The 12,180-nt window shown below is 58.2% G+C and overlaps 1 protein-coding gene across 6 annotated transcripts in view; it reads right to left on the bottom strand.

The window, feature by feature from the left end:
* PTPRN2 (protein tyrosine phosphatase receptor type N2) overlaps positions 1-12,180 on the bottom strand; it is a 709,963-nt gene that overhangs the window by 54,666 nt on the left and 643,117 nt on the right. For all 6 annotated transcript variants that reach the window (XM_032303991.1, XM_032303993.1, XM_032303992.1 and 3 more), the window contains one exon: positions 804-951. In XM_032303991.1, the coding sequence (XP_032159882.1) occupies positions 804-951 (148 nt within the window). The remainder of the gene's footprint in view (positions 1-803; positions 952-12,180) is intronic.

The raw sequence follows: 12,180 nt of genomic DNA, 5'->3' as shown, positions 1-12,180 counted from the left end.
CGTCGGCCGCACACGCGGGCAGCCTTCCGAGAGCATCTGTTTCTGGCAGCCACATGGGTCCCAAGCGCGTCTCGCACGCTGTCCTCTGCGCGGCTTCCTACCTTCATCAGGCTGCGAGCCTGGCCTGAAACCTGCCGGAACACGGGAGCCTGCTGCGTTTCTTGGCCAAGTGGCTAAGAAAGGGTCCTGGCAGCCAGGCAGGGGCAGACCAGGCCGGTCTGTTTCCGGCCTCTGCGTGGGCCTGTCTGTCCGTCCGAGTCACACCACGTACAACACGTAACCTAAGACCGTCTCCTACTGGATGCAAGTTGATTAAAGCGCTGGTCTCTCTCTGTGTCCGCTTCCTGGTGCCGATCTGCGCAGAGAGCGGGCTCTCCGTGACGCGGTCTCGGCACGCGGGATGCTGGTGGGCATCTGCAGACCCTCCCCCACCCCGGGCCCAAAGCACCGACTGTCCTCAGGGCTCAGAGCTTTCCAGGATGACGGGAGGATCGCAGTCAGACGAAGGGGAGGCTCCACGAGGCTAAGAAACGAGTCTCCAACCGCACAGCAGCAGGGCAGACGGCAAGTGTTCACTGGGGCCCAGACGCCCTCAAACCAGGACCGTGCCCCAGGACCACAAAAGAATCCACCGACTCTGTCTCCCGGCTGGGGACGGCTCCTCAGCCACGAGCACCCGCAGAAACCCAGGCAAGCAGGGGACGGCGCGGCGGGCCCCGCCCGGCCGAGTTCCCCTCCCCTGCCCAGAGCAGGGCCCGGTACGTACAGGTCAGCACCGCCGGAGAGCGGGGCCCGGTACGTACAGGTCAGCACCGCCGGAGAGCGGTTCTTGGGCACGTTCTCCTCCCTCTGGGCCACGAGCGAGCTGTTGGGCTCGGCCTGGTAGACACAGAGCGCCTCCCACTCCTTCTCCAGCCGGTTCTTGTTCTTCAGGTGGTCCTCCATGTAGGCCTGCAACGGAAAACGGAGACTCAGGGACGGCCGCGGACGGCGGGTCCTTGGCATGACGTAGGACACAGGGCGCAGCCCACACGTCCCTGCGCGCATGCGTGAGGAAGCGGTTCCCCCAGACCCGGAAACGCACAGGCCCGCCGGACGCCCAGGGCAGGGCGGGCCCTTTACCTGTTTCGCTGGTTGGTTCCCGGGTGTTCGCGGCGTGTGTGTTGCAGGGGCAGAGCCCGGCATCAGGAACAGCCGGGCATGGCGTGGCCCCGTCAGCGATTCCCAACCGACGGGCACAGAGAAGGATGCGCCACAGACCCGATCTGATCAACCGACCCGAAGCCGGTGTAGACAGCGTGTCCACACCGTGCCGTTTCCCTTTACAGCTGACCTACTTTTCTGAATCAAGTGGGTGTGAGGCACTGAAGACACGGGCTGCTCTGACGTGTGCCCGGCGTTAACCAGCGTGGGGTGGCCACAAAAGACAAAACAAAACCAAAACCCAGAACAACGGAACCGATGTCCTGACCCTCGGCTGCTCAGATCTTAGTCTTTCCGGGCACTTGTCTCTCGGTGGCGATGGCCGGAAGTGGATGAGGAAATGCTTCCGGAACATTCCCTCCCACAAAGACAGCCCTGTCCGAGCATTCTCACCAATGTGTGTAGCTGAGAAACGACCGTGGCTTTAAGGAAAAGCATTTCAAAGGACCAAACCCCAGTGGCTTTATTGTGCCCAATAAAGCCCACCCTGGGACGCCGTGTTTGTGGGTCTTTGGTGTCATGTGTGGACACAGGTCCTCGGCTATGTCCACATACAAGATGAGACACATGCACACGAGTCCGGGTCCCTGGTGTAGGCACCCCCACGCCCAGGGAGGGTTGGCCCTGACCCCCTGCCAGCCTCTGCCATCCTCTAACCGTGGGGAAGCACGAGTGTCCCGCCCCCGCGCAGGCCAGGACAGGACTGCCCCACGCCTGCCCCCCAGCCGGCCGCACTGGGCTCGGGGGCACCACCTGCTGGACTAGAGCTGACTCGGACTGGTTTGTGTTATTCACTCAACAAACAGCAGCTTATCCACAGCGGTCCACAAACCACGGAAAGCGCCGTAGGAGACAAGGCACCGCCCTCAGGGCTGCCTGGCCCAGCGGGAGGGCCAGCCGTGGCTGTGACCAGCATCTGAGTTGTCACTGTCACGCGGGGAATGGACCGATGGCCTTTTGTGCAGATGACACCGAGCCACACGAGCCACACGGTGACATCCCCGCGACCCTCCCCCAGGACCGGAGCCCAGGGTGCCGCGCCTGCCCACCCCTCCCCGCCAGGGCCCTGCACCGTGACCTCCGCCCAGACAGCCCCTCCGGTTCTTGGCAAGGGCAGGCGGTGGATTTAAGTGCAGTCGAGTGGCCCAATCCGGAAGACGTCTACTGCCTGGTTCTTTCCTTTGGGGACATCCTCCCGGAATCCTGAAGACGGGGTGACCCTGGTAAGGACAGTTTTGCATGGGATGACACTGACATTCCGTGAGATGTTTACCAGCTGCTATACGGGGTGAGGGAGCTGGGGGAGGGACAGTTCTGGCTGAAGCGGGAGCTCTGTGTTTCTGGGGTCACTGCCCTCAAGACGCCGTCTGCGAAAGGGGTGCCGGACGCCCCCTGGATTCCTGCAAACACGGGTGTGTGCAGGTTCACCTCGACGGAAGCGAAACCACGCCGCGGGCTCGCTGGGATTTCTCAATTTACAGCAAGAAACACCAGCCGGGACTGTAGGACGCACGGCCGGAGGGAGGAGGGGCGGGAAAGAGCAGACGCGGCTGTTTCCCACTGAGGACAAATCGTGTGAAGATACACTCGATTAGATCAAAACTGAGGGCACTTTTTCATTCTTTTGGCGTGTGCGGCTCCGGTAGCCCGTGTCTGTCACGCTCTGGTCCATTTGATCTGTTCTGTAATGTTTTCACGAGACATCATTTATGATACAAAACGGATGTAATTTCCCCATTCATGGTTTTGGAGAATTTCCTCTTTCATGTTTGTAGATAAGATTCTTGCTTTTCTTTTCTTTCTTTTTTGAAGATTTTATTTATTTGTCAGAGAGAGAGAGAGACAGAACGTAAGCAGGGGGGAGGCAGGAAGAGAGAGGGAAGCAGGCTCCCCGCTGAGCAGGGAGCCCGATGCGAGGCTTGAACCCAGGACCCTGAGACCATGACCCGAGTCAAAGGCAGCGGCTTCACCGACCAAGCCAGGTGTCCCAAGATTCTTGCTCTTCATCTGTGACACGAGAGTATATTTTCATGTTGTCTGTGGGGAAGCAAGGCCTTCGTCATAAAATAATGTGTTTTAACCAAAACCAAAACCAAACTGGCAGAATAACTTAATTCTGGGAGGTCCTGTCTCAAGGGTGTGAGGCGTGCGGATCAGAACAGGTAGTCACCCTCCTGAGACGCGGTCGCCTCTGGAACAATGGGGCACGTCAGCACGTGGAGGAGCTCCGCTCGGGCTCTTCCCCCAGAGTGAGCTCAGTGTGCGCGTGTGCGTGCGTGTGCGTGCGCGTGCGCGCGGCAGCGAGTGTGACGGCGGCGGCAATGGCGGGAGGCTGCAGGGTTTAAACCGCACACGTTTATGACACAGTAGCACGCATAATAAAGAACAAAAAATGAAGGTAAGCGGAACAAAAGCAAAAGCCCCTCATGACTCCGCCGCGCAGGGCTGACCGTCGGGCTCTCCCTGGCACATGCACGGCCGCTCACGGCTCCCGCGTTACAGGACTTCCTTGTCCAAGATGGAAAGAAGCTGAGAGGAAACGTTCATCTTATTTTCGGAGAAGCCAAGGCCTAGACTCCTTAAACCCTTGCCCCAAAGCCCCCGCAGCCACCAGCAGCACTGGAGCTTGGGTCTGCTACCTGGGACACGGCTGCTGTGTCTCGGCTCCAGGCTGTGACCTCCTCCCGCACCCCTCCCTTCACGCCCACTTCCCAGTCCACGCACAGAGCGACAGGATCGCCGCTCCTGGCCCCGGATACCACCAGTTTCAGAAACCACCAACGCAGCCGAGGCCAGCACTAGCCTTTGTCCAAACTTCGTTTGACCAGTCTGCTCCTTTCTGTCTCCCCAAGACCACTCCCCCGTGTTTCGACCACCCCCACCCCACAGCAACATCATTCTTTACACTTTGTTCGTGCGATTCTTCGGTAGCGGATCTATCCCGACGCTGAGGTTGGTGCAAACACGATCGTGTCCTTTGGGAGTCTGGGGTGTGTCGGGTTCTCATTTCCTACAAACCCACACTCTTCGTTGGACACTTACTATTTTAAAAGCTCCGTCTTCTGACAATCACCGCTCTCTGCGTCGTGCTCTGGCTTCGGGGCGTCAGGACATTCTGTCCCTCATGAGATCAAGATTGAGAATGGGGCCAACGTCTCATTCACTTGGCACATGCTTTGGGCACACGGTCAATATTTGTTGGATGAGTGCTCACAACATGGAAGTTTCTAGAAGTAATCTGTACTGCGGATAAACAGTTTATATCAACGATGGCATCCAAAAAAACTGCCTTAGGATCTTCTCAAGTTGGAAGAAATGCCCTGACAAGTAGCGCACAGACTTTGGAATGTTTCATTACCGATTTCCTCACCTCCTTCCTCCTTTGTGGGTTACGCAGCCCCTCCAACATCCACGCCGAGCGGGTTCTGCCACTTTCTAATGGTCCCGTGGCCACCTGGACGTAATGGCAGCCTTAGGAACTTGGAGGCACCACAGCAGTTCAGAGAGCTCTTCCCCCAACCCTCCTCCGTGGCCCTCTGAGTCCAGCGGTTGTTCCCCCAGTTCTCTGTCATTGGGTGAACCCATGTCCTTGGCCAGTGCCTCCCATTCAGGACGTGATACGTGCTGCCATGGATGCCATGAGGGATGCTTCTAGAACCTGTCATCGCAGAGCTGTGAGCATCTGCTGGTTAGGTACCCGCCTCAGCCACATCACTTTACACAGCTCCTGTTATGGCTCTGGAGTACCTCTGAATTAAAACTCCAAGAGACAGGCCCTGGGGTACACAAAGTACTAGTTAATAGTACTAGTTAATAGTACCAGAAGCAAAGCAGCCTGAGCTGGTGGGACCCCGCTGTGATGTGCACTCTGGAAATGTAAGAGAGGTGAGGAGTCGGGGCTGAGCCGTAGTCGGTTCCATCTGAGGGGCATCGGCAAGTCAATCTTGACAGCTACTGCTGGTCCTTGAAGAGTGGGAAGCAGGACCCCGAGCTTTGAGAGGGGCTCACTGTGCCCTTAATACTTGGGGTGACAGGGGTTTTGGATGAGTGCTGAGCGGGGAGCTGTCTAAATCGTCTTGAATTCTGATAGGTTTCCTGGGACTAAACTTAATGGGCTTGCAGAAAAGATAATCCCCAGATAAAGGGTTTGTGGGGGAAAGCCCGCGGTTTCCAGAGCGTGGGTTTTCCGAGTCAGTAACCAGGACACACCGGCTGACACCGGTCTCGGGCTCTGTGGCATCCGTAATTAGGGCAGGTGGAAGATGAGCCAGCACTTCGGAGTCCTCTGCCCAGCGAGAACCACACCAGCTATCGTGAGCCGCACTTTATGAGATATTAACCCAATCAGAGCTTCTCCCATTTAATCTTCCTCGTACGAGTCCAGATCCCCACCTCGTGCCTCCTTTTCTGGCTCAGACTGTTAGAACATTGGTAGGAAGACTAAAGACCCTTTCTGGGTCACAAGGACTATGGGCCACCAGATGACACAGCGTCCGTGTGTTAAACAAACTGACGGGCCTCCACGTTGAATGGGATCATTTTACACGGAATCCCAACCTTTGGGATGAAAAGGTTACTGCTTGGAGACACGTCCACCATTTGTCAAGATAGCTCAAATGTTTTCTGCAATGAGCTTTCTGATGGAATTGTCAACACCGTGACCTCAAGAGTGATTTCTAGAAACATGGAGCATTTGGGATGCTCTGGCACATGATGGGGTTTTACTAATGATCGCCAGAGCACTGTGTGTCTTTGGGAGCTGATCACAGCTTCTGTCCCCAGGCCTTCAGGAATGCCCCGGGAGCCCCCACTCAGCTGGGACACAGTGGACTGGGGCAGGCGCCGGATGGGGCTTCTTAACAGTGTAGGACACAGCAAGGGCTGGTCCCCACATAGACTCTCTGGTTATCCTCTGCTCTCACTGGCCCTTAATTCACTGCTATGTAAAATGGGGATCAGAACACGGATTTCTCAAGGCGGTTCTGAGGGATGACTGGTCACTCTGTGAAGTTGCTTCGGGAATATGAAATGTGCCCCGCGGAGATGACGGTGATCGCGGCGGGTCTCTGCTTTTCTTTGGAAACAGAGGGACTCTCTTGAGTTGGTACCTGCATTCTGTGACTTTATGGCACGTCCTGGGGACATTGTCCCTGAGATAATGACATACGACACGAGTCTCCAGAAACAGCAGCCACTGGTGCAGCCTGAACACAGAATCCCAGGGCTGCTGCGGGGACACTGCCACGGGGCACGGGCCGTTGCCGCGGGTGCAGCCGCCCGGTCGCCCTGAGTGCAGCGACACCACCGTAACTACCGCTGGAGAGGAAAGAAGCGGCGCCAGCAAGCGCGCAGTCCTGGCTTCCGAGTCCCGGCCTGGCCCCCGGGGCGGCGGCCTCCTGGCTTCCGGGTCCCGGCCTGGCCCCCGGGGCGGCGGCCTCCTGGCTTCCGAGTCCCGGCCTGGCCCCCGGGGCGGCGGCCTCCTGGCTTCCGGGTCCCGGCCTGGCCCCCGGGGCGGCGGCCTCCTGGCTTCCGGGTCCCGGCCTGGCCCCCGGGACGGCGGCCTCCTGGCTTCCGAGTCCCGCGGACGGAGCCGACTCGGGCCGGGACCGCCGCGCCGGGCTCACAGCCGGCCGACCGTGCCGTCGGGGATGGTTCCGGAGCTCATCCCTTCCTCTTGCTCCCGTCTGCGGCTCGCTGCCCCGGGAGGCAGGTACTGGTGACCAGGCTCGAGTCACTGGAAAACGCCAGCAGAAGAGAAGGTGTGAACTCCGCTGCTAATGAGACGTTTTCCGGCGTGGAGAGCAGGTGCTAATGCCCCGTGGCTGTTCGCACTCCGAGCCCCCGGCCCGCGTCCCGCTGGGGGACTGTTTCCCGGGCGTCGTCTTATGTGTAGTGTCAACGTCGGGACCGGTTCCCGGGTCACGAAGGAAATAACGCCACTTAGTAGAATTACTCTGTTTCCCCACACGCGACAGGCGCACGTCCACGCTTCGATGCCAGGTGGCAGGGCTCTGCCCACCTCTGAACGTCGGGTGCCAGGGGCGCAGTGTTGTCGGGGGTCGTCTGGGCCCAGCGCAGGGCAGCACGGAGGGACAGCAAAGGTTATTAGTTCCGTGAAACGTGGGGCAGGTTCTGTGTCATTCCAGCATCTCCCACCACCGGCGATGAAGGGGTGCGATGCCCGGCCAGTGGGTTCGTCATCACCCTAGAGAACAGTGGGAGCAGCTCCCTCTCACGGAACGCCGGCGCTCACGGGGAAGGAGGCCCACAGACGAAGAAGTGAAACACCTCCACTCACGTTCCCTCAGCCAGCGTACGCAGAAGCCATGGACGTCCGCGCCCGACTGCCCTCGCGGCGTCCGGACACCTGCGCCGTGGGTCCTCACACAGGAAACACGCCGAGAACCACCCGGTGGCGCATCATTCGACAGCAGCGCTGCCGGACACCAGCGCCTGCCCGCCGTGGCCAAGGTGTGCTGAAGCAAGCTGGGCTTCGGGAGACCCGGTTTTTATGGGGGAAGCTTTGTTTCTATTCCTTTCTTTCCTTGGTGCCTATGAGCGCGTTACTTTACTGTGCGACAATCAAACCTCTCGTCCGAGTGAAGAACGCAGCTCGTTTACATTCCCTTCCTCGTGAGAAGACCTTGTCTCGTGCTCTGAAGTCGGCGAGCAGTAGACGAACGTCTGTAAAGGCAGGAGTAAGCTGCTTCTGCTGCCGTTTGGGCAAAGGGAGGACCCTTTTCCTCTTTAAAAATTAACGTTGCCACCTATCTTCGTTAGTACGTGCAAGGCAAATGCTGATGTTAAATGTTTGATTTCCTGCAGCGAGAGGTCTGGGTTCCAAGCAGAAAGTATGAAAAGATGAACGGAGAAGTTCGGGGGGTTCGTCGTCCTGACTCGGGGGGCTCACGGCGCCGGCTGCTGGCTCGGCAAGGGGAGAGGCTCTGCCACCCGCACGGAACCACTCCAGGCCCACGGCCACGTCGCTCTGGAGCACCCTGAGCGGGCACGTGAAGATCCCCGAGATTCAGATGAGATCTGACGCAGTACATTCAAGTCCCCAGAAGCACAGATCTGGTAGAACGATCAGAGCGTAGCCTCGTTATTTCTCAGCTTAGGAAAGACTTGCTGGAAACAGGAAACGTGCGCCCAGATGGTGTTCAGATGGCCGCCCGACTCTACCACAAGGAAGCCGCGGAGTGGGGCCCTGCACGGAGGCCGTCGCCTGCCGGCCCAGCGGGTCCCGAACACACACCCAAACCCCGCTCCTCCTCCTACCTGCCGCGGGACTGCTGGTCTCCCTGGGTGGCTCAAACACGCGTTCCTCTGGCGGATAGACACACGTTACCCTTAAAAATGGCAAAAAAGCCACAGACCCGGGAAAGGCCAACTCAAACCATGTTCCTGTGTTGTCAGAACGGACTTTACCTGGGAAAAGCAAACACAGTTTGGCCTTCAGCCTCTGGGTCGTGTGTACAAAAAGCCTAAAGATGTATGTGTGAGGAACAGGGGAAAGACTTGGGGATCTAATCCTTCTGATCACATTTTAAAAATCGCTGCCATGGAAATTCGTTCTGGGAAGGGAACGTTTCCACACATCTTTGCAGTGAGCCTGGTTCATCCTGGTGAGGTTGACCAGCAGGAACGACCAGCAGGTCACCGGCAAGTGTGACCCCTCGTCACTTCCCCCAAACCCTCCCTCCGGGAGCTCTGGAGGCCCAGCGGAGTCCCTGCGGAGGGGTGTCAGGGCTGTCTCTGCGTGACTGAGAAACGCACGCTCTCGCGTTATGTCATCGCCAAGCCGATAGCAGTGACAGAAGTGTGAAAGGGTTAAAACGGCTGGGAAGAGTTCAAAGGCTGCCAAGTGGAGAGCCTTTAAGAGAGAGTCCCCAGCTCGCAGGCAGGCGAGGCACGGAGCGGGAGAACACGGCGACACGACCAAGTACAGAGGAACACGCTGGGTTTGAGCCTGTGAACACTGAGTTCTCTGTTTTATTTAAAATCCCTTTTGTAACTGAAAAATAAAACATATGCAAGAACTAGGAAAATAAACAAAACCTCTAAAGAAAACATCATGTTTTTCAAAGAAAGTCTGGGAGGCCCCCTGGGCAGGAGTCTCCGAGGCAGGCGCAGAGACGGCGTCCGCGTCCCCCGCGCTTCCGGAGGCTCGGGGAGAACACAGGGGCCTCCTCACAAAGCGACCACAGAGGGGACTTGAAAGTCATTACATCTTGTTATGAAGAACCAAACTAATTGGGAACGTTATTATAATTTTGGGTCTTGGTACCCTGCGTCTAGAACAAGGTCCAGAATGGCTAGAGATCGTATTGACAAAAGAGAGGCCTTGAACAGCGGCGGACGAGCCTGTGGGTCATTTCCTGGAATCCGTCAATAACTACCCTGGCCACGGGGTGGTCTTCAGGGGGTGCCGCATGCGCGCAGCAGGCCACTCTGCCGGACTGAACACACACTCATCGAGAACGTGCGTGACTGCCCTTAACCCCACAGACTGGCAGAGGAAGAAAACCACAGCTCGATGAAAACTCACAATTAAAACCTCGATGGGAATAGGTAACAATGAACACCTTCTGTCCCCAAAAGGTTCTACTTAATAAACTTCAAGAAAGCAGCAGATCTGTCCTCACCACCTACTCTTACTAAACAGGAGGGAAGGGGGAAGGTCTGTCCTGCAACATGAGGGTTCTGTGTGCACGTGGGGGCAGCGGGAGCGACTCGGGCTCTGCAGGGAGATGGCGGGGGGGCCCGCGTGCTGGTGGCGGTCACGCTGCCCCGTGTTTCAGGCCATCACTCCTCGAGGAACTGGATGGGCTTAAATAAACAATTTTATAAGTCTTATTATCTTATACAGCATCTCAGAAATTAAGGTTCTACGAACAGAGGTTAAAATACAAAGATGAAAGTTAGGAGCGAAGGAAACTCATTAAGAGAATTACACCGTACTTCCCATCCACGTACAGGTGCTAATGTTTAAATGTCAGGCAAAGAGCTTCCTTGATGGTATGAGTGAACGCGGAACATCTCCTGTAATTGGGGGAGCGAGCCCCGAGCTGCATTCCTGGTCTAGACTCCTGCCCGGGACGGCTGGCTTAGTGCCTTATTTATTCATTATTCACGTTGTTGTGAGCACGTCGGACGAGACGGGGGTGTGTGTGTGTGCACGTGTGTGTGTATGTGGTCCGGGGACCCGCAGAGACTCAGTCCGTGTGCGGCTGGTTTCTTCAGGCAGGGGACAGGCCGCAGATGGATACACGAACACGGTTACAATGGCGACTTCACAGAGCGGTAAGAACACGCGGCAGAGATTAGGCGAGGGGTGGGTGCGGGAGGCAGGGGCTCGGACCCCCGGAGGGGAGGCCCCTCTGATGAGCAGATTTCTGAGGGTCTCCTGCCGGCTGGGAAGGTCTCCTTGTCTCCGAAATGAGGGGTATCATAGGGAGACAGAGCAGCCAGAGTGAGAGCCCGGGGTGGGGACGGGTCTGGCGTAGTCCAGCCACAGAGAGAAGGCCAGCGCGGCGGGAGAGAAGGGAGCGAGGCGGGGCGGCGGCCTGTGCCCCGACCCCAGGGGAGCCCGCCGGCCGCGGGGGAGCCTGAGGTCTGCAGTCAGAGCGGCGGGAACCCGCTGGGGTGTTTTAAGCAAAGGAGGCACATAATGGGAAAGATGCTTTTAAAAGGTCACGCTCACCCCAGGTGGAGACCCAGCGCACAAGAGGGACTGTCCGCACACGAGGCGCGGGAGCTGACATCTGGGGACAACAGTGGCGGCGGAGGGCACGGAGGAAGGGGCGGAGGTGTCCTGTATTCCGGGAGCCGAGCTGCCGGGATTCACTCACGGGCAAACAGGGGACCCGAGTCCGACAGAGACCGCGCGTCTGCTTCCCCTGACACTCCGTCCGCCGCTCCTCGGCTTCCGGGACCTGCACCTTGTAGGATGTCCTGCAGCCAGGCCATGCCTTCGCCGGACGCCCAGCCGCGGCAGGGCAGGGTCCCGCCGAGCTGGTCGGAGAAACAGGGTCACAGCCTTCATCTACCCCAAGTCAAACGTCGGGGTAAAGTCCGACACGTTCCGTCCGCATTCCTGGCATGTCCAGCACCCTGCACGCTTCCCCGCGTGGACGAATATGCGGATGGCCGCTGCCCTACACAGTTGTCAACCTCACCACGTGTGTCCGAAGAGCCGCAGAGAATCAACAGCTCGGCTCCTGGTTCAAACGTACAATCCTACAGCCACACAGCCCCAAGCGCCTGATGCACACAGACGCGCGGACGGCGGTTCCCCAGGTGGACTCAGGTGTGCGAGTGTGGTCGGGCCTGGGGCCGGGGAGGGCCGGGGCCGCGCGCGCTGGGCAGGGGAGACGCGGTGCTGGCTCCTGCCGACCCGCGGCCCCGCCGGGACGCCCCCGCCGCCGTCCCCAGAGCTGCTTCCACGTGACACCGAACGAATCCACGAGAGGTCCGTGGATTGGAGCAGAATGAGGGATCCGTGCATTAAAGTGTATTTTTTTTTTTAATCTTTTAAAGACTGAAACCAAGAAGGGAGAACATGAGACTTCTGAGGGCATGGAAAGAGAACCCCCTGCTCCCCGGAACACCCCCTGCCTGTGCTCTTTGGGCGCCACGCGGGGGGCAGCCCAGAGTTTCCGAGGAACTGCCACAGAGCCCCACGTCCCACGAGTCCGCCGTCCGTGTGTGGCTCTAGCGTGGCCTGAAGCCCAGAACACACGTGGAGTTGCCACGGGTCCTAAAAGGGAACCTGCCCTCCCACGCCACGCTTCCTGGGCTTCTAGAAACCCAAACACGGCCTTCCCCTGTTGGTGGCAACACCGGGCGCTCACCCGATGGTGCTATAAATTTAGTATTTTAGTCCACGTCCTCAACTCAGTGGGGAAAAGCAGGACAAAAAAATAAATGTGAGCCACATTTTAGGTGCTCCCAACAGGCCAATTATTTTACCCCTTT

The sequence above is a fragment of the Mustela erminea genome, chromosome 11, assembly GCF_009829155.1.
Source record: "Mustela erminea isolate mMusErm1 chromosome 11, mMusErm1.Pri, whole genome shotgun sequence".
Lineage (NCBI taxonomy): Eukaryota > Metazoa > Chordata > Mammalia > Carnivora > Mustelidae > Mustela > Mustela erminea.
Note: the sequence above shows the minus strand (reverse complement) of the source record. Positions and strands in the feature narration are given on the sequence as shown.